The 16,657-nt window shown below is 43.7% G+C and overlaps 4 protein-coding genes and 1 long non-coding RNA gene across 10 annotated transcripts; 3 read left to right on the forward strand and 2 right to left on the reverse strand.

Annotated features, from left to right (window-relative positions):
- The first annotated feature begins 127 nt into the window (after positions 1–127).
- On the forward strand, positions 128–7,455 carry LOC116917829 (phosphofurin acidic cluster sorting protein 2). Of its 5 annotated transcripts, none has more exons than XM_032923421.2 (13): positions 128–355; positions 419–626; positions 1,510–1,597; positions 1,670–2,072; positions 2,599–3,069; positions 3,130–3,566; positions 3,685–3,909; positions 4,379–4,587; positions 4,673–5,176; positions 5,250–5,579; positions 5,649–5,998; positions 6,087–6,203; positions 6,289–7,455. In XM_032923421.2, exons 2-13 carry the CDS (start codon positions 484–486, stop codon positions 6,399–6,401), a joined length of 3,390 nt encoding a protein of 1,129 aa, XP_032779312.2. In that variant the 5' UTR covers positions 128–355; positions 419–483; the 3' UTR covers positions 6,402–7,455. The 5 variants fall into 5 exon arrangements, with proteins under 5 accessions (XP_032779312.2, XP_032779310.2, XP_032779313.2 ...); XM_045168944.1 differs by lacking the exon at positions 128–355 and adding an exon at positions 1,294–1,452 and having other exon boundaries at positions 490–626; XM_032923419.2 differs by having other exon boundaries at positions 128–626.
- LOC116917851 lies at positions 6,682–7,881 on the reverse strand. The gene is made up of 2 exons (XR_004391272.2): positions 7,747–7,881; positions 6,682–7,666 (listed from the first exon to the last, which is right to left on the reverse strand). It is a non-coding gene; the product is annotated as an uncharacterized LOC116917851 (long non-coding RNA).
- A 167-nt stretch (positions 7,882–8,048) lies between these two features.
- LOC116917833 (alpha,alpha-trehalose-phosphate synthase [UDP-forming] 2) lies at positions 8,049–11,365 on the forward strand. The gene is made up of 8 exons (XM_045168947.1): positions 8,049–8,324; positions 8,388–8,550; positions 8,624–8,749; positions 8,817–8,957; positions 9,048–9,328; positions 9,392–10,519; positions 10,590–10,834; positions 10,981–11,365. The coding sequence occupies exons 1-8, from the start codon at positions 8,203–8,205 to the stop codon at positions 11,211–11,213; spliced, it is 2,439 nt and encodes an 812-aa protein (XP_045024882.1). The 5' UTR covers positions 8,049–8,202; the 3' UTR covers positions 11,214–11,365.
- A 479-nt stretch (positions 11,366–11,844) lies between these two features.
- On the forward strand, positions 11,845–14,115 carry LOC116917843. 2 transcript variants are annotated; one of them, XM_045168952.1, is made up of 6 exons: positions 11,845–11,995; positions 12,368–12,471; positions 12,629–12,912; positions 12,980–13,495; positions 13,587–13,722; positions 13,814–14,115. In XM_045168952.1, the coding sequence occupies exons 3-6, from the start codon at positions 12,873–12,875 to the stop codon at positions 13,938–13,940; spliced, it is 819 nt and encodes a 272-aa protein (XP_045024887.1). In that variant the 5' UTR covers positions 11,845–11,995; positions 12,368–12,471; positions 12,629–12,872; the 3' UTR covers positions 13,941–14,115. The 2 variants fall into 2 exon arrangements, with proteins under 2 accessions (XP_045024887.1, XP_032779333.2); XM_032923442.2 differs by lacking the exon at positions 11,845–11,995 and having other exon boundaries at positions 12,290–12,471.
- Positions 14,116–14,198: 83 nt separating this feature from the next.
- Positions 14,199–16,272, reverse strand: LOC116917838 (aquaporin-9). Its single transcript, XM_032923435.2, has 8 exons — positions 16,080–16,272; positions 15,788–15,944; positions 15,590–15,716; positions 15,333–15,470; positions 15,127–15,257; positions 14,880–15,032; positions 14,738–14,799; positions 14,199–14,671 (listed from the first exon to the last, which is right to left on the reverse strand). Exons 2-8 carry the CDS (start codon positions 15,929–15,931, stop codon positions 14,350–14,352), a joined length of 1,077 nt encoding a protein of 358 aa, XP_032779326.1. The 5' UTR covers positions 15,932–15,944; positions 16,080–16,272; the 3' UTR covers positions 14,199–14,349.
- Between the last annotated feature and the right edge of the window lie 385 nt (positions 16,273–16,657).

Below are 16,657 nucleotides of genomic sequence, written 5' to 3' on the forward strand. Positions count from 1 at the left end.
ATGTTGACGAACGAATAGAGAACTCGATAGTGTTTGTTGCGTCAGTGATTTGCAATAGTTACTACGTCTTTACTCTGAAGAGAATGAGTCAACCGATAGAGGCGCTGCCTCTGTCTCAAGTCTCAGCTGATCCGTCAACGAAAACCTGGCGACGCAGACGCTCATCGACGAGTTCCGTGTGTGTCTGTGTGTATTTCGTTCGAGTTAAAGAGAGAGGGACGAAGTTTGTTCTAACTTCTGATTCAGTTCTGCAGGGCGTCGAAGGGCGTCGGTAGTGAAAACAACGGCTCTTGTTTTTCGGGAGTTGGCCCGTTCACTTCTGTGTTCTGTTGGTTTTTCTTTCCATTCTCAATGGGTTCGTGAGAGAACCAACCACAGCTGCAACTTGCTTCTGTGATTTTTTTTCTTTTTCCCCCAGTTTCTAGTGTTACACAGTATAATCAGCTACACTGTTTCCCCTGCTGTTTCTTCATCTGAAATAAAATGATGGAAAGGACAGGACGCGGCTCGCTGGCGAGCAGCATTGTTACTAGCAAGACAGCCAAGGGAGATGGCCAGCCTCTGATTCCGATGAACCTATTTGCTGCTTGGGATGTTGACCGAACACCACCCAACTGTGTTCCAAGGTAAGATGAAAGAACGAAACATGCAGGGAACTAAACAGCTTGAAAGAACCACAGTTTCGCTCCACAGACTTTCATGTGAGATGCCATGCAACTTTATGTAGCATTCCAAAACACTGAAGAGGAACATGCGTTAAAAAAAAACAGGAAGTTCTGCAAAACATGTGCTATAATATTCTTTTCAGCTCATGGGAGTTTCATTTGTCTAAATTTTTTTTGTCCCTTTTAAATTCAATTGTATGAACCCGACATTTTAGAAGCTAGTTTGCGATGTTCCCACAGATGTTTTTTCCCAATTTCAAAACTTTCAGACAATTGAATATCTGTGTGTCAGTAAAGTAGAAGAGGGGAGGAATTAAGACTTCATGGCAGCACCCACTTTTGTGCTGCTGATCTTGCACTACTTTGTTTATCATCTTCTCCTCTTCACTTTTCTGTGCTGGAGCCTCGTGCCCTTTAAGCCGGCTCAGTGCCAAACGGGCTTCTTCCGTTTCCCATTTCTTTTTTCTTTCTCCTTAAATATAGGGAGAGGGGGAAAAGAAATTCTTGTTGAGAAATCGATCCCCTGCTGCAGACGTGACGAATGAATGAGAATGAGAAGTTGAAGGGGAAAAATGGATGGGAAATAGTTTTGTTTTCAAAATGAACTTTTTCTAAACACATAAAACAGTTGCTGACGGCCAACGATCCAGGCCGACTGAAAGACGGGCAGAGGAAATCTAACAGCCCTTGCTATCGCTAATGATTAATCGATATGACGAGTCTAAAGGGCGTGTTGGGCGTGTCGAGGTTGCAAGGCGGAAGGTTATCGGCGGTAGAAAATACTATGGTGGTTGTTGTTATTTTACACGTTTGTTTTATTATTTGTCACCATTCTTTTGGCTAGGTTATGTTCTTTAACCTTATCTCGCCTGACGATCCTGAAACCGCTTGGCTCAGACATCAGTTCTATTACGTTGGCCGTTAAGATGCAGGTAATATTTAGAGCTGACACCCCAAACTTACTCCATAGCTATAAAGCTAGTTTCAATCTTGATGAATTTCAGAGCTCCAAGAGAACGTTGAGATCTAACGAAATTATGCTACCGGCCGGCGGTGGTTTGCTCGATACCGCATTGGAATTGCGATTTGCCCTACAGTATCCGCATTACTTGAAACAATGGGAGGCAGGAAACCGTCTGCAAGTGATGCTCCAGCGCCGGAAGCGTTACAAAAACCGGACCATCCTTGGCTACAAAACGCTCTGCTCCAACACAATCAACATGGTGGCAGCTGTTCAACGTCAAATGGACATGGAATTGGAACTGTACGGCGAGGCAACTAGCACCAGCGGCAAAGAAACGGTCGCCCCGCTTGCACGGCTCCAAGTCCAATCACTGAGCAGTCAACCCGTCGATCACGAAGAAGCGGCCGAGCGTCTCAAGACTCTATCACTGGGCGACGGTGCAGGTATAATGAACCAACTCTTTTTTCTCCAACTATTTCCTTTCCATCCGGACAGATTCTCCTTAAATAAAACACGGATAAAAGATACGTTAATAGTTATACCAAGGGGTTAGGATACGTGTATCTCGTCAGTCACAAACTCCCATCTCTCCCCCTCCCCTTTTTTCTGAGCACCACCATATTGTCTTCCTGGTCCAATCTCTTTCCATCTTCTTTCTTTCATTATTTTTTTTTTCTTTCTCTCACTCTCTCTCTCTCTGAAACCCCCGAAAAACCTATCTGCTTTGGCATGATCCAAATGGATATACAAACGGATAAAAAAAAATAATGGTGCACGTTTGTTTGGATTTTGTAATCTTTTAATATTTGCCCTCCCTTCGGTGCACGATTTATTCTGCATGGATTTGTGGTGGACTGCCCTTTTTGTGCATGTTTATGTGTTACTGCGTTTTGATTATTGACTGGTTGGCATCCGGCTTCCTGTTTATATATCCGATGGCGATGTTTGTGGAAAAAAAATATGGAGTAGTACAAGCGACTGCCGCAACGTTACTCAGCGGTAGTCCTGCTGTGTTGTTGTCGACCACCAAATCCAGAACCAATCCCTCCACCCTCTCTCTCTCTCACCCTTTAGTGCTGGAACGCGGAAGCGTCGGAGGAATGCGGTCAGGATTCGTCCGCTACGAAGATGAAGACGATGACGATTTTTCGAGCAACGATGACGGTGGATCCGATTCTGATCAAACGGCCGGCCTGGTCGTCGGTGCTGGAGGAGGAGCCGGCGTCGTTGGCGTCGGTGGTGTCGTGGGATCTGGAGTGGACCGACGCACTGGACGGATGAACAAAGCCCTGTTGCAAAACCGCGGAAAGATCCTGCCTTCCAATGCGAGGCAGAGGAATTTGAAGCAGAAATTTGTCGCCTTGCTCAAACGATTCAAGATCACGGAGGATCTCCAAGGCTTGGAAAACGAGGCCGATGAAGACCCGACGAAACTCACAGGTAATTTTCCAGTAAGATATTTGAACTATAAAGTATTCTTTATTTTAAAATCTTTCGCAGGAGCCGATCTTGAAATGGATGCTGGTGATATCGAGGATTTAATCGACGAACTTGAAGATCTGAGCGATTCTGGACCTGAAATGGATACGTTGAGTGTCACATCAACTCCGAAACCTTCGTTGAGGCCGTTCTTCGCTTCCAGTCGGTCTTTACTGGCTCCTGATCTCAATTCGAACCCATCCGCATTTACTTTCCCGACAACTGGAACTTTTTTTAGCGAGAAAGCGGCAGCAACGATTACGTCATCGGGTCTCTCCGGTGGTGGCAGAAGGTTGGAACGTCATTACAGCGATGAGAGTTCCAAGCGGGCCGATTCAGATTCCACCCACGCCGAATCCATGTGGACCGACCAGGATCGTGAAAGTGACACCCCAACCGCACCAAGCGCCCATTGCCCGTCTCATCTCGCCTCGGCAACGAACGATGACAAGACCAAGGTAAACTCTTTCGTTTTTTATTTTAGTCGTTGGGGCCTTCCCTTTATTCCGCAAACATCCAATGTTAAATCTTCGGGTACTCTCTGAACATCAACAAATTGCGTAATCTATAAAATAGAATGAAAAAGACGTGAGAAGAAGTCGATTGTTCAACCGGGAGAGATCTGGTCCTTCGTTGTCGTCCATATCATCAGGGAGCTTCGCTCCTTCGCCTTGCTCAGGGACTTGCAACTCGCAACAACAGACGCAACAAAAAGACGCCACCAAAAAGGGTTCCAGTGCTCAAGGCGCCAGCACTAACTTTTCAACTTCCACAGTTAAAGATAAATCGAATGAATCTAGCGTAAGTTACACTCTTTGCAGCGTGAAAAAAACAAAAGCATAACGCCAGTCTTGTGTGCATGCCGATTTCGGCTTTTCCGCATTCCGCGCATATTAGCCTAATTTATATTTCGTTATGCGCTTTTTGAAAGCAAGATTTTTTTTAACAAGCGTATGGTAGTGATTTTGTGTCGAGAAAAAAAATCTTCTTGGATAGCTTTCCTTGTTTCTTGGTCGAGGCATGCGAAAACGGATGTATCGACTCTTTCCGCCCGTTGTATTTGTTTTTGTTTCGTGTACCGTGTGCGTGTTTGTTTATGGCCATCGTTGCTTGAGAAACCCCAGGCATGGGCGAGCATTGCGCCATTTTTGTCTTGTATCTTCAATTCGAGTTAGAGTTTAGAAGTTTGAAGACTGTGTTTTAATAATATTTATTTTTAAATTTTTTATGTTTATTTTGTTGGCGGGAAAATAACAAAATCGTCAAACAGCCGCGGAAAATCCTGTTGGAACAACTGGTGCGTTGTATGCCGGCTGACGACGCTCTGCCCGATCACGTCATCATGGTTAGTGGAGCCGATCTACAAGGATGTAACCTGGCCGGAAGATTGGCCGAGCGCCAACAGCGGGCCGTCTGCACTGGTGGCGTCGCAGACGTCCGCGCAACCATCGCTTGTTTGGTATCGAAAATTCAGAAATTGTAAGTTTGCCAAGTTTGCGTGCGCTTCACATCTTTTATGACTTTTTGTTTTCTAACAAACTTTTTGGTGGTTTTGTTTCTTTAGTTGCAATTGCAGCGCCAAACCCCCGCCACCCATCAAAGTAGTTCTCATGGGTCCCGACAGTTATGTCAACGCCGTCTTGCGTTGCTACGTTGAACAATTTAGCAGCAAACCGCCTGATTGGAAAAATTATCTCAAGTTCTACATCGTTCCCCTCGTTACCAACAGCGGGTCCGCATCTTCTGGCGGAAATAATAGTAGCGGCATCGGTACTGGTGGCTCGAACAATACGCTGTCGCGCTACCTGGCCTCGTTGGATCGCTATTATAACGTTAACTTTGTCTCGGATTCGTGGAGAGAAGCGCTGGATAGGCCGGTGGAGAAGATGTTGGCGGCTACGACCAACGGAAATGACGCGATGGGGACCTGTTCCACTCCTGGAGTCAGCACCCCATCTAAAATCGATGTCCAGGAAGTCATCCATCGATTGGGCAGGTACTTGACCAGCAACGGTTGCTGCGTTCAAGTACCCATCGCCGAGGCCATGATCACTTATCGCGAACCCAAGTAAATTTTTCGTTGACGATTTGTTTTCCAGTAGAAATATGAGTTTAAATCTCACTTTGAAAATGGTGATTAGTTCGGAGGAGGAATCGACGCAGGTGTTTATCCCATTCGTCAGTGAAGTGCGGATTGGCTTTGCCGAATCCGCGGCTGCTGTCATGGCAGCGGCCGCTGCCATGACACCGGGTTCGGTCGAAATGGAGGACGGTCAACAATTAAGCAATACCGGAGCCACTTCGGGCCCGTTGTCCGGTTCGCCTCCGCACCAGTCGGCTGGCATGTTGACTGTCAATGCCGCCATTCAACCTGGCAGTTCCATCGAAAGAGAACAACGGGATTACAAAGAACGAACAGGAGGAAGGACAACCCCTCCCAGTTCGCCCAACATTTCTTCCGTTCACGGCCAGTAAGTTAACAATCACTTGTTCCTGAAAACTGAAATTCAACGAAAATGCATTCACGCTTCTTGGAATAGGCGTGAAATGTTCACACCTGGAGCTGAATCGGTTGAACTTCAAGTGGACTATTGGCTGTCGGGAGCAAGTGCCGCTGCTGCAGCCGCGGCTGCCTCGGCGACGGCCCGCGAGAGCATCGCTTCCGCCGCGGCCATTAGTCTGGCGACGATGGCGCAAGCCGTTAAACGGGAAAAACCCGGTCCAGCTGAGCAGAGTAGCGTGAAATACACGGTCAAAGCTGGTTTCCGCTGGATTGTCGTCCAACGACTACCCCATAGCAACGTGTCGTCATCGGCAACAGCCTCATCCGGTTCGGATGCGTCTTCTCTTTTTACGATGACGTTCGGCCTGAAAGAAAAGAAACAAAAAAGTACGTTCATTGCTAGTGACTTGATATCGTTTCTTTTACCCAATTGACGTCACTAATGCGATTGTTTTTGTTTTTGCGTCCCAAATAGTCATGCGGCTGGGCAAGAAAAAGGAGAAGGAAAAAGAATCCGAATCCAAGAGTCAAGTGGTGGAGGGCATCAATCGGCTCGTATGTCAGGCCAAAACACATCATTCTCTGCTCAAAGGTAAATTGATTGATCGACTTGAATTAGTTTTAATCAATTAGTGCAACGGATGAGTTAAATTTAATTTGATGTTGTGTGATTACAGTGGTGATTGACGGAGTGGAATGGAACAACGTCAAGTTCTTCCAGCTGTCGTCCCAGTGGCAAACGCACATCCGCCACTTCCCCGTCGCTCTCTTTACCGAATCTATTTTGTGAAAAATGGTAAATGAAAACCAAATTTTGGAAGGTTTGGGCGAATTCTTCCTTCCACTTTATCAACGTGCTCCTGTTTTTTTGTTTTTATTTTTATAGTTTTCATCTAATGCTTTTGTGTTTTTGAATGTTTTGTTGTTGTACCCTCCAGTCCCACCCCTGAAATTCTCCCAGCGGCTTTTTTCTTTGTTGCATTATCGCAATCTTTTTCGTGATTCCGTCAACTCATCGAGATGTTGTCTCCCTTTTTGTTTTTTTGTTTACAATGAAATTAATGTTCTTCTTTCCCCTTATGGAAACAAAGGAAACACACACACAAAGACACTCACTAATGAAACGGAGAGACGGCGCCACAACTATGTTGTATTGTTGTACAATTTGCTTATTGGAGAGAGAGATCGTTCTTAATCAACCCACATGTCTTTGTAATACGCCTCGTTATATTTTTACATGTTAGATGGGAAAGGCGGAGAGGTCCAAGTGGCGATCTCCTAGTCAATCGCAAAGAAGAAGGAAAGATCATTTAAAAATCAGCAAAAATTACAAAGAGGCTTGGGACGTGATTTTCTATTTTTTGATGGAAAGTTCGGCTAGGATAATGGGGAGAGATGTATAGCGAGAAATTCAAAAGAAACTCAATTGGTCAAACGTGAAAGGGGGAAGACGGAATGAACCGAAATATATGTGCATGTCTTAATTTGTTGTTATGTCTATGAATAACGAATTCCATGTGCTTTGATGTCACAATTTGATTATTTACCATACGCAAACACAACGTTGGTTTTCTTGTTTTTCTTTCGTTTCTTTTTTGAATGGAAAAGTTATCGCATTTGCTGCTCGTTGGAAATATAATATAATAAAAAATGATAATTATAAATTCTAATAAACGAACAAATTGAAATCATAAAAAAAATATATATTATTTGAAACAGGAAACAGCCAATGTCATCTATCCGTATGTGTGTGTGTGTGTGTGTAAATGTAATGCAACTACTGTTCTATATGCTGTGTAATTATGTTAACATTTGGGACGTGATTAAAAGGAATTGAAACTTTACATGTTACGTTTTATTGCATTACGCAGACGTAGAAAAGGAAGGAGTCCGAAGACACATGCAAACAAAAGAACCGGAAAATGAGGGGACGGGTCATCAAATTCCGATTCGCAGAACCAATCGACGAGAGCTTCTCCTTCTCCGACGTCGTCCACCACTTCTTATTTTGAAAAAACATTAGTTTTTTCCCCTCTTATCTGCAAGGTCACTTACCTAGAAAAATCATGAAGTATCATGAAAGGAGAACATTCGGAGGGGTTCAAAAGTGAACAGCAGCTCTGGCTTTTAACTACCTGACGGCAGTTTTAAGGTAGAATTTGATTGTTTCTAGCCTAATTTGTTTAGACCTTGCCGCTGGTGTTTAGCAGTAGGGACCTTTCCTTCTCCCTAAAAGGACGACATTTCTTCGATTTCCAGGGTGATGGGTAAATGGGCAGGTCAGGTCTATTGCACCGACAGCACCGACAGATCGACTACAGCGCCACTGTGGTGAGTAAGGGCGTCTGTATACACGCTACGGGTGCACCGACAGCCTGTCGGTGCAATAACCAAAAATGCAGTCAAGATTTCGAGCACCAAACATCTATTGGTGCAATAAATTTTTCGAAATGGGCGTACGCGCTCCTTTACTTATACTTTATGAAAAAACGTAGTCGAAAACAAAAGGTTCAAGGATTTTTAGACATAAGGTTGATGAGGCCCCATCTACCATAAATGCAACCTAATATCGTACCAGTTTCGCAGTCGTCATGGCCACGCAAACAGCTAATGCCTCATCGCAAGCAATGCGAGAGGCTTTGATTGTAGTTTCCAATCGCCTACCTTTCGTTCTCAAACCAAATGAAGAAGGTCAACTGGTTCGTAAGTTCAGGTAAGATTTAACACAAATTTCCAAGATGCAAGTTAGCACAAATCGATTTGTTTAACTGAACAGTGCCGGTGGACTGGTGACGGCAGTAGCTCCAGTTGTGGCCCGATGTAATGGATTGTGGGTCGGATGGCCGGGAATTTTTCTCGAACCTGGACAAGAAGAACCTGCAATTCCAGAATCAGAGGATAGTCATTCCACACCATTTGCCAACCTATTGTCAAACCAAGTATGTAATTTGTAGCAATGTCCATGTCACTTTAGCAACAGGCTTTTATAAAGGAGTGTAATTTCTATGCCAGATTGTACCCGTCTTTATGGAAAAAGTTCACTTTGACCAATTTTATAATGGTTGCTGCAATGGCACATTCTGGCCCTTGTTTCATTCGATGCCCGACCGAGCCATTTTCTTCGCCGATCACTGGAAAGTAAGACTTACAACCTCTTAAACATATCAAATTAGGAAAACTTTAATTATTTTTATGATTAACTTAGGCTTATCTGGAAATGAATCAGCTATTCGCCAAGAAAGCCATGGAAGCCGTTGAGCGACTCGTCCAAAAAGAAAAAGACGTCCTTCCACTCGTTTGGGTCCACGACTACCATCTGACGTTGGCAGCTGCTATCATTCGCAAGGTAATTTTCTGTCACAAACACAACTTATTTTGGCAACTGTTTCGCTATCATTTCGTAACTGGGAATGTTCGTTTATTATCGTTTGTTCAGCTAGCAACAGAGAAAGGCATTCGTATAAAATTGGGATTCTTTCTTCATATCCCGTTTCCTCCTTGGGACATTTTCCGGCTGCTTCCATGGGCTAATCAAGTGCTTGAAGGATTGCTTGGTTGTGACATGGTTGGCTTTCACATTGAGGACTATTGTCTCAACTTTTTGGATTGTTGCCAGCGCCAATTCGATTACAAAGTGGACAGGAAGACTTTCATGGTTGACCACGATGGTAGAAGGATATCAGTCCGCCCTCTTCCCATCGGCATCCCTTTTGACAAGTAATTATTTAACCTTTTAAAGGCTATGTTTATATTCAATTACTCAATTTCACTGGTTTTTAGGTTCGCTCAAATGGCGGAAGAAGCTCCTCGAGTTGTAAAGGAATCTCCCCAGAAAATAATTTTGGGTGTCGATCGTTTGGACTATACCAAAGGATTGGTTCATCGTCTAAGAGCTTACGAACATTTGCTAACAAAACACAGCAAGTATATCGAGCAGGTTATTTTCTTGCAGATTGCCGTACCATCTCGTACTGATGTCAAAGAATATCAAGACCTCAAAGAAGAAATGGATCAGCTTGTTGGCAAGATAAATGGGCAGTTTTCAACGGCCAACTGGTCCCCTATTCGCTACATTTACGGATCCATTTCGCAGGCCGAATTGGCGGCCTTCTACCGAGACGCTGCCGTTTGTGTAGTCACTCCGCTAAGGGATGGAATGAATTTAGTGGCAAAAGAGTTTGTTGCCTGTCAAATTGAAGATCCGGGCGTCTTGATCCTGTCGCCTTTCGCCGGAGCAGGTGAGATGATGCACGAAGCTCTGATCGTCAATCCGTACGAGGTGGATTCGGCAGCTGAAACGATCCATCGAGCTCTTAGTATGTCGCTGGACGAGCGCCAAGTTCGAATGACTCATCTGAGGAAACGTGAAAAGATGAACGATGTCGATGCCTGGACTGTGGGATTTCTCAAAGCCATGGACAGTTCGCTGTTAGGCGAAACGATACCTGTTCTACGTCCACCGGTAGAAGAAATTGGCCAAATGCTAACGACTCCAGAAGATTTCGATTGCTTCCTATCTGACTATCTCAGCGGTGGCGACAAGTTGGCCATCCTTTTGGATTACGACGGTACTCTAGCGCCTATTGCTCCACATCCTGACATGGCCATTATCCCGAACGAAACTAAACGCGTTTTGGAACGGCTGTCCAACTGTCCCGATGTCTACGTGGCCATCATTTCTGGTCGAAGTGTGGCCAGCGTCAAGTCAATGGTTGCCCTTGAGAACATCACATACGCTGGTAATCACGGCCTCGAGATTCTCCATCCGGATGGGACGAAATTTACTCACCCCATGCCAACAGAGTACGAAGAGAAAATAAGTCAATTGATGGAAAAGTTGCAGGAAGAAGTTTGTTGTCATGGCGCGTGGGTAGAAAATAAAGGCGTCTTATTGACTTTCCACTACCGGTGAGTTTATAGTTACTAGTATGACTATTATTGACAGAACGATAATAACAATCCGATTGTACAATAAAGGAGAGGCACCTGAAGATGCCCGAGAGAATTTAGTTGCCAAAGCTCGAAGCATGATTGAATCTTTTGGCTTCAACTGTTTTCCAGCTCTGTGTGCCCTGGAGGCCAAGCCGCCCGTCGAATGGGATAAAGGCCGCGCTGCAATTTACATTCTGCGCACGGCTTTCGGAGTGGATTGGAGTGAGCGCATCCGCATTATATTTGCCGGCGACGATGTTGGCGATGAAGATGCCATAGTCGCTTTAAAAGGTACAGGCATTATTCGAGTTAACGTAATTTTTAGTTGATGAAATTTTGCCGGCTGCCATAATGACACGTGGGGACTTTTTCTTAAATTTCTCTTTTTCTTCCCCATTTTTCGCTTGATTGTCTGGCTTCGTGGACATTCTCTTTAGGTATTGCGGCCACGTTTCGTGTTGGTTCGGACATGGGAATCAGCACGGCAGCTGACCGACGATTACCCAACACCGACGTTGTTTTGGCTTTGCTAAAGTGGATTGAACGCTACATGATGCACCGTAAGCCAGCACGGTTTGGCGCGTCGGCCACGATGGTATCCACCAATCTAGCGACGTCTGCGCAATCTATTCTAGAACCGATGGAATCTGAAGTAGAAGTCGGTGTTTGAAGTCTAAAATTTTTCTATTTTAATCACGTACGGGGAAGTTTTTTTTTTCGTCTCCGTTGTTTTGTAATGCGAGTAGCGTAGAGCCAAAAGGATCTGCGCTTCAATCAGATCGTAAACAAAGATATAACCAATAAAAAAACAAAGAATTAAAATTGCATACTCGTTCAATCCGATATTTGGATTTGACGTTGAGTTGCGCAATGTTGCTCAACAAGGAACTGTCAACCAATCGCCGTTTCGCACTATTGATTTGGCACCAAGCACTTGATGGGCGGACGTGAGGACCTTGAAATAATAGAACGGCGCAAGACGGTGAATCATGTAAAGTATTGGATTGTTGTTGATGTGGCGTGGCGCACCTTGGAAAAAGAAATAACAACGACAAAACATCAAGATTCGCATCGTTTTAACAATGGCGGAAGTCACGGGTTTCAACTAGAACTTGATTGGTTGATAAGCAAACCAAACAGCATCGCAAAAGACGCGGTGCAATTCCGCATCAGCAATTCACCGTCTGCTTTGGTTTGCATTTTCTAAACAAAGATGAGACTTGAGTAGATGTGTTTTTAAGGTAAGAATTTTTGCTATCGGCTTCTATTCGCCTGCAGAATAACGTCCTTGTTGTATGTTGAAACTCGCATAAATTACTATCGTGTAATTAGTGACTATATTTCCCAAGGCTGGATGCATCGTTATGTTGTTCTTCAGCGCGTTGCTATTGGGGCCCCTCTTGGCAATGAACTTTACCTTTGCAATAACTAACATATGCTTTTTCACCTCAGGTAAAGTAAAGACGGATACCCTGTCGTTAAATAATTTAAAACTTTCGATCATTTTGCGCTCAATTTCAGTTTAAAGTTTATGTTTACGCGACGCAGGAATAAGTTTTCTTATCGTTTTCTAAAGTCGCTTAAGACTCATCAGCCTAATTGTAACGCCCGCCAAAGTTGGAAGAGCATTCGGATTTTCGAATTCTTAATCGGGGTAAAATTAATGTAATTGTTTAAACTTGGTATGTATATAGCCTGGTCGACTTCCGGTGCGTTCTCCGAGTCCATTGCGGTTAACATAGAAACCAATAGTAACGAAAGAGCTGCTGAATTGGTTTTCTGTAATGAAAAATCGTTCTTTTATTTTTTGGTTTTTATTCACAGTTGGAGATTTCGTTTTATCACGACAGTAAAAGAATCTCCCGAAGGAGAAGTTAACCCGCTGGGACGGACGCATTATTCCCTTTACACGCTCCTATTCTTTAATGGTATTATATACAAGCGATATGTGATTAAATCGTGAGAGGGACATTTCTCTCATGGTCCGCTTTCGCTTTCGCTTTTTTTTTTTTTTTCTCCTTCCGTCGCGTTTCTCCCCCCTGTGTAACATATAATATTTCTTTTGTTTCCCATTCTGCCTTGTAGATCGACGAAGAAAAAAATAGACTTCACGGTCGCCCTTCAGAAGAAACGAGGGACAGGAAACGACGCCTTCCGGCGGCAGAGATCACCGTAGAAGCCGTAGCCAATCGCTCTCGCAATCTCGTTGGTTTTCGTCCACTGTTCACCCACCAGGAGAATATATGTTCCGGATGAAGAGGAAGTATAAAAGCAGGAGGCAGTTAGTGGATTTACATCTTGTTCACTTCTCTCTTCTGCCGTAGTCGCCATGGCGAAAATCACTATGAGTGCAACATACATTTCGGCCGGTAAGTGATGATCATTTTGGCTGTATAAAGGTTTATTTTTAATCTAAATTGTTCTGCATTTTGTTAGCCATCATCTTGGTAGCAGCGTTCATTTCTGCCCAGGAGTATGGCCAACGAATTGGCCGTCGCAACAGGCAGAATATCGGATTCGGTTCAGTTTCTTCACCAGACACGCAGATCACATCTGAAACGAACGTTCCCGTGGCATCACGGACAATGCGGATTAACTCCGGCTATTCTTACGTACCGCCAACTAATCCCTTATTGTTACCGTCCAGCAGCAATCAAGAGGATTATCAAGTGAATTTTGCTATCGCCTTTCAACCGTCCGAAGCTGTTCAGCATCAAATTGAACAAGATCCAGCTCCATTAGAAATTCAAGAAATTCAGCCTGGGGAAAGTTTTCCAGCTATTCTTGCGGACCAAAACTCTTTGGCTCCAGCTCAACAACAGCAACAACTAATCGATGAAGAGATCGCATTCTGGGATTTTAGAGAGTCTATTCCTGGCGAACCTGAATTTGATTACCCGATTTTAGACAAAATACCAACGACTTCATTCAAATGCACTGGTCAAAAAGACGGTAACATATAGGCCATTCATTTAATACGCCAAAGCCGACAAGGCAATTAAGAAAAGGTTATCCGATTGATTAACTACTGTTATACCATCAGGCTATTACGCTGATGTCGAGACTCGTTGCCAAGTTTTCCATGTGTGTACAAACGTTCCGGATGCCGATCCCATCAAGGCTTCTTTCCTATGCCCAAATGGCACCATTTTCAATCAAGAAGTCTTCGTCTGCCAATGGTACTTGCATGAAAAATCCGTTTTCACTAAGTTTCCTTCTTTAAAATATGTTATTTCTATAAATTATACTTTTTCCCTTTATTTCTTATAGGTGGCCTGATGTGAACTGCGCATCTAGTCCGCAATTCTTTGAGCTGAACCGGAACATTGGCATAGTGCCGGAATCGTCTCGCCAACGAGATGCTCTGAAAGGTCGGATAACATCAAATCACGTTTGATAAAGACGTACAACAATTCTGCTACCCCTTATTCCGAACAGCTGAGACGATTGTTTAATTGCTTTGGAGTTTTAAAAGGATGACTAAATACCAACAGGATTTACATTCTGTTGTAACAAACTTCATCGTTTGTTGTATCCAAATTCCGAATAAACACTGCACTTTTCTACTGTAAGTACGTCTTTGTTTGAGAAATTACCGATAGCTTAGTAGCAGGAGAACGGACACCGAACATCGATAATCGAATGCACGCTGAGCTTTGAGACAGACGTGTTGTATTGCACTAGAAATTAGCATATTTAAATACTAACTAAACAATATAAATTAGCAGTAGGTATAATAATTTTAAGAAACATTTAAAATAGCATGTAGGGCGCGTCCTTCATGGAAGTTGGCCACAAAGTCCCGTCTACCTATTCGAGGTGACGACTGGACACGATAGGCCACGGCCTAACTGCGGTCTGCTGCTAGCGTAGGCTACGCTATACCGCGGAGGATTTTCTTTATCCAGCTTATTCATATCGGGTTCAATGTCACGATTTTCGTTCAACCGCCAGATCACATCAAGCTCTTTACCATATCCATTTTCTAAATCGATACAAGGAGATTCTGATCTTGTGTCGTCCATTGTTCCATCCGACTTCAGGAAGAGATTGAAGATGCCTATGCCTAGAATGGCTCCAACGTGAGGACCCAGCAGATAAATCCAGAACCAATTGTATCCACGGAAGCTGAAAAAAGTGAAAATTGTAAAATCGGGCGGTTTACGAGTCACAGAGGGAAATGAAACTATCTACCTGAAAACATGGCTTCCCCATCCAGCGAAAAGTGTAACAACTCGAGGAGCTAAATCTCTAGCCTTTTTTTTTCGTCCATTAGGAGATAGAGTACATGAACAGATTAAAAAACTTGAAACATGAACCGTAATTAAGGACTAACCGGATTCAGAGCATAGCCGCCGTTCGATCCATAGGACACGCCGATTGCCAGTAAAGTGAACCCAATGTAAAGCGGTTGCAGAAAACTGGGTACTTTTGATTGCCTATCGGTTACCACACGGATAACCAACATGAAGACCACAGTGGACAAAATCTTGCGACAAATTGTAACATTTAGAACCATGAGAGAAGACGAGGAGAAATCACGATGGAATAAAATAAGTAAGATAATGTGGGAAATCCCCTACCTCTTCCATTAGGCCAGTACTAGCTGATGAATATGGAGCTGGATAATTAGCAAAAATAGCCGCTGAGCCCGGATCGGAAGAATCCTTTTGGATTTTGAACTCCCCGTTGACTTTGCCGTTCATGATGGCCTCTACGTAAAGCGGGAAGATCAACACATTTTGGAGCTGAAATCAACGAAACTTAGCCAACTGCCAGCTGAAATTACCGTAATAAACTCCTAGAACCGTGCTAGACGCTGCGAGAGCTCCCAAATACTGTGCACACCAATATGCAGGTAGCCGTTTCCATGGAAATTCTTTGGCTACCGCCAGAGCCATCGTCACGGCCGGATTTATGTGACCCCCTTGGTTCGTGAAAAGAAAAGTAATTGAAAAGGGTTGTTTCTCTGATACCAATCATCAAGGGCCGGCTATCTAATAAAGGGGAGTAGCTAACTACAAATAATCAACTAATAATCGATACCTGATGTTTTAGCGGATATGAGAATGCCCAAGGAACATCCTAAAGCCCATCCCCAGTTGATGGTGAAGTAGTTGCCCTTTTCGCCATTCGTTAACTGCGACTGAGCCACACTGCCATTGCCTATAGCCTTAGATTTACACAAAGTTCAGTTAACATTTTAAATGACCGTATTCCAATGAAAACGGAGTAAGAACTTACAACGAGAACGAAGGTCCCTATGAATTCTGCAAACGCCGCCCGAGTGAGGGAGGGATCAGTCCCACTACAGGATAACATAGTCTGGGACGACAATGTCGAATCTCTCCTCTTTTTCCTATTCCAAAACTCAAAAAGACCAGGCATTTTCGTGGAAAATCTATTCCAGCAAATGGAAACAGCAAAAATGGAATTAGAAGTGGAGCAGGAAAAGTGAAACGACATAGTCGAAAGGTAGTAACAATTTTATCTGTCTGGATCTACAAATGACAGGAATTGACGGCATTTAACTTACAGGTTTACTGGTGTTAGAGAATGATATCCGGTGAATAATTCAACACGAGAAGCCAGACGAACCAAACACCTAGAACCGACTGCTCAAAGGTGCCAAGCAAATCTGAAAAATATCTGTCAGCGAATCCCCTTAAAAGACGAGGCCGAATCCAGCCTGTCCTTCAATCTTTTCGTCAATGAGTGATACAACCTGACAGCATATCGCCAACGTCTGCCCTTTCCTCCCTATAAACCTATACTCGATCGGTAAGTCCTTCACACCAGCGTGACTTCTCAGACAAGATCGCTCGTTTATGAACGACATTGTTTTGACTAGACAGCTCAAAGGTTTTTCCACCTACAGTAAGTTTGTCTGGATACAACGAATTATAAATTATTCCTTACTAACAAGGTTGTTCGTCCATTTCGTGATGCGCTAATAGTTTTCATGTTGTAGTACGTATTTTCACTAATTGTCATCAGGTATTTGCTTGTCATTTCATGCATAATCAACGCCCAGTTTCAAGCTTACTTTTCCTAGGTGTGAACGTTCTCTTAGTGGTGTTAGTTAGTTAGTTTCCATGTGAAAATTATTAAAAC

The sequence above is a fragment of the Daphnia magna genome, linkage group LG2 (assembly GCF_020631705.1).
Source record: "Daphnia magna isolate NIES linkage group LG2, ASM2063170v1.1, whole genome shotgun sequence".
Taxonomy (NCBI): domain Eukaryota; kingdom Metazoa; phylum Arthropoda; class Branchiopoda; order Diplostraca; family Daphniidae; genus Daphnia; species Daphnia magna.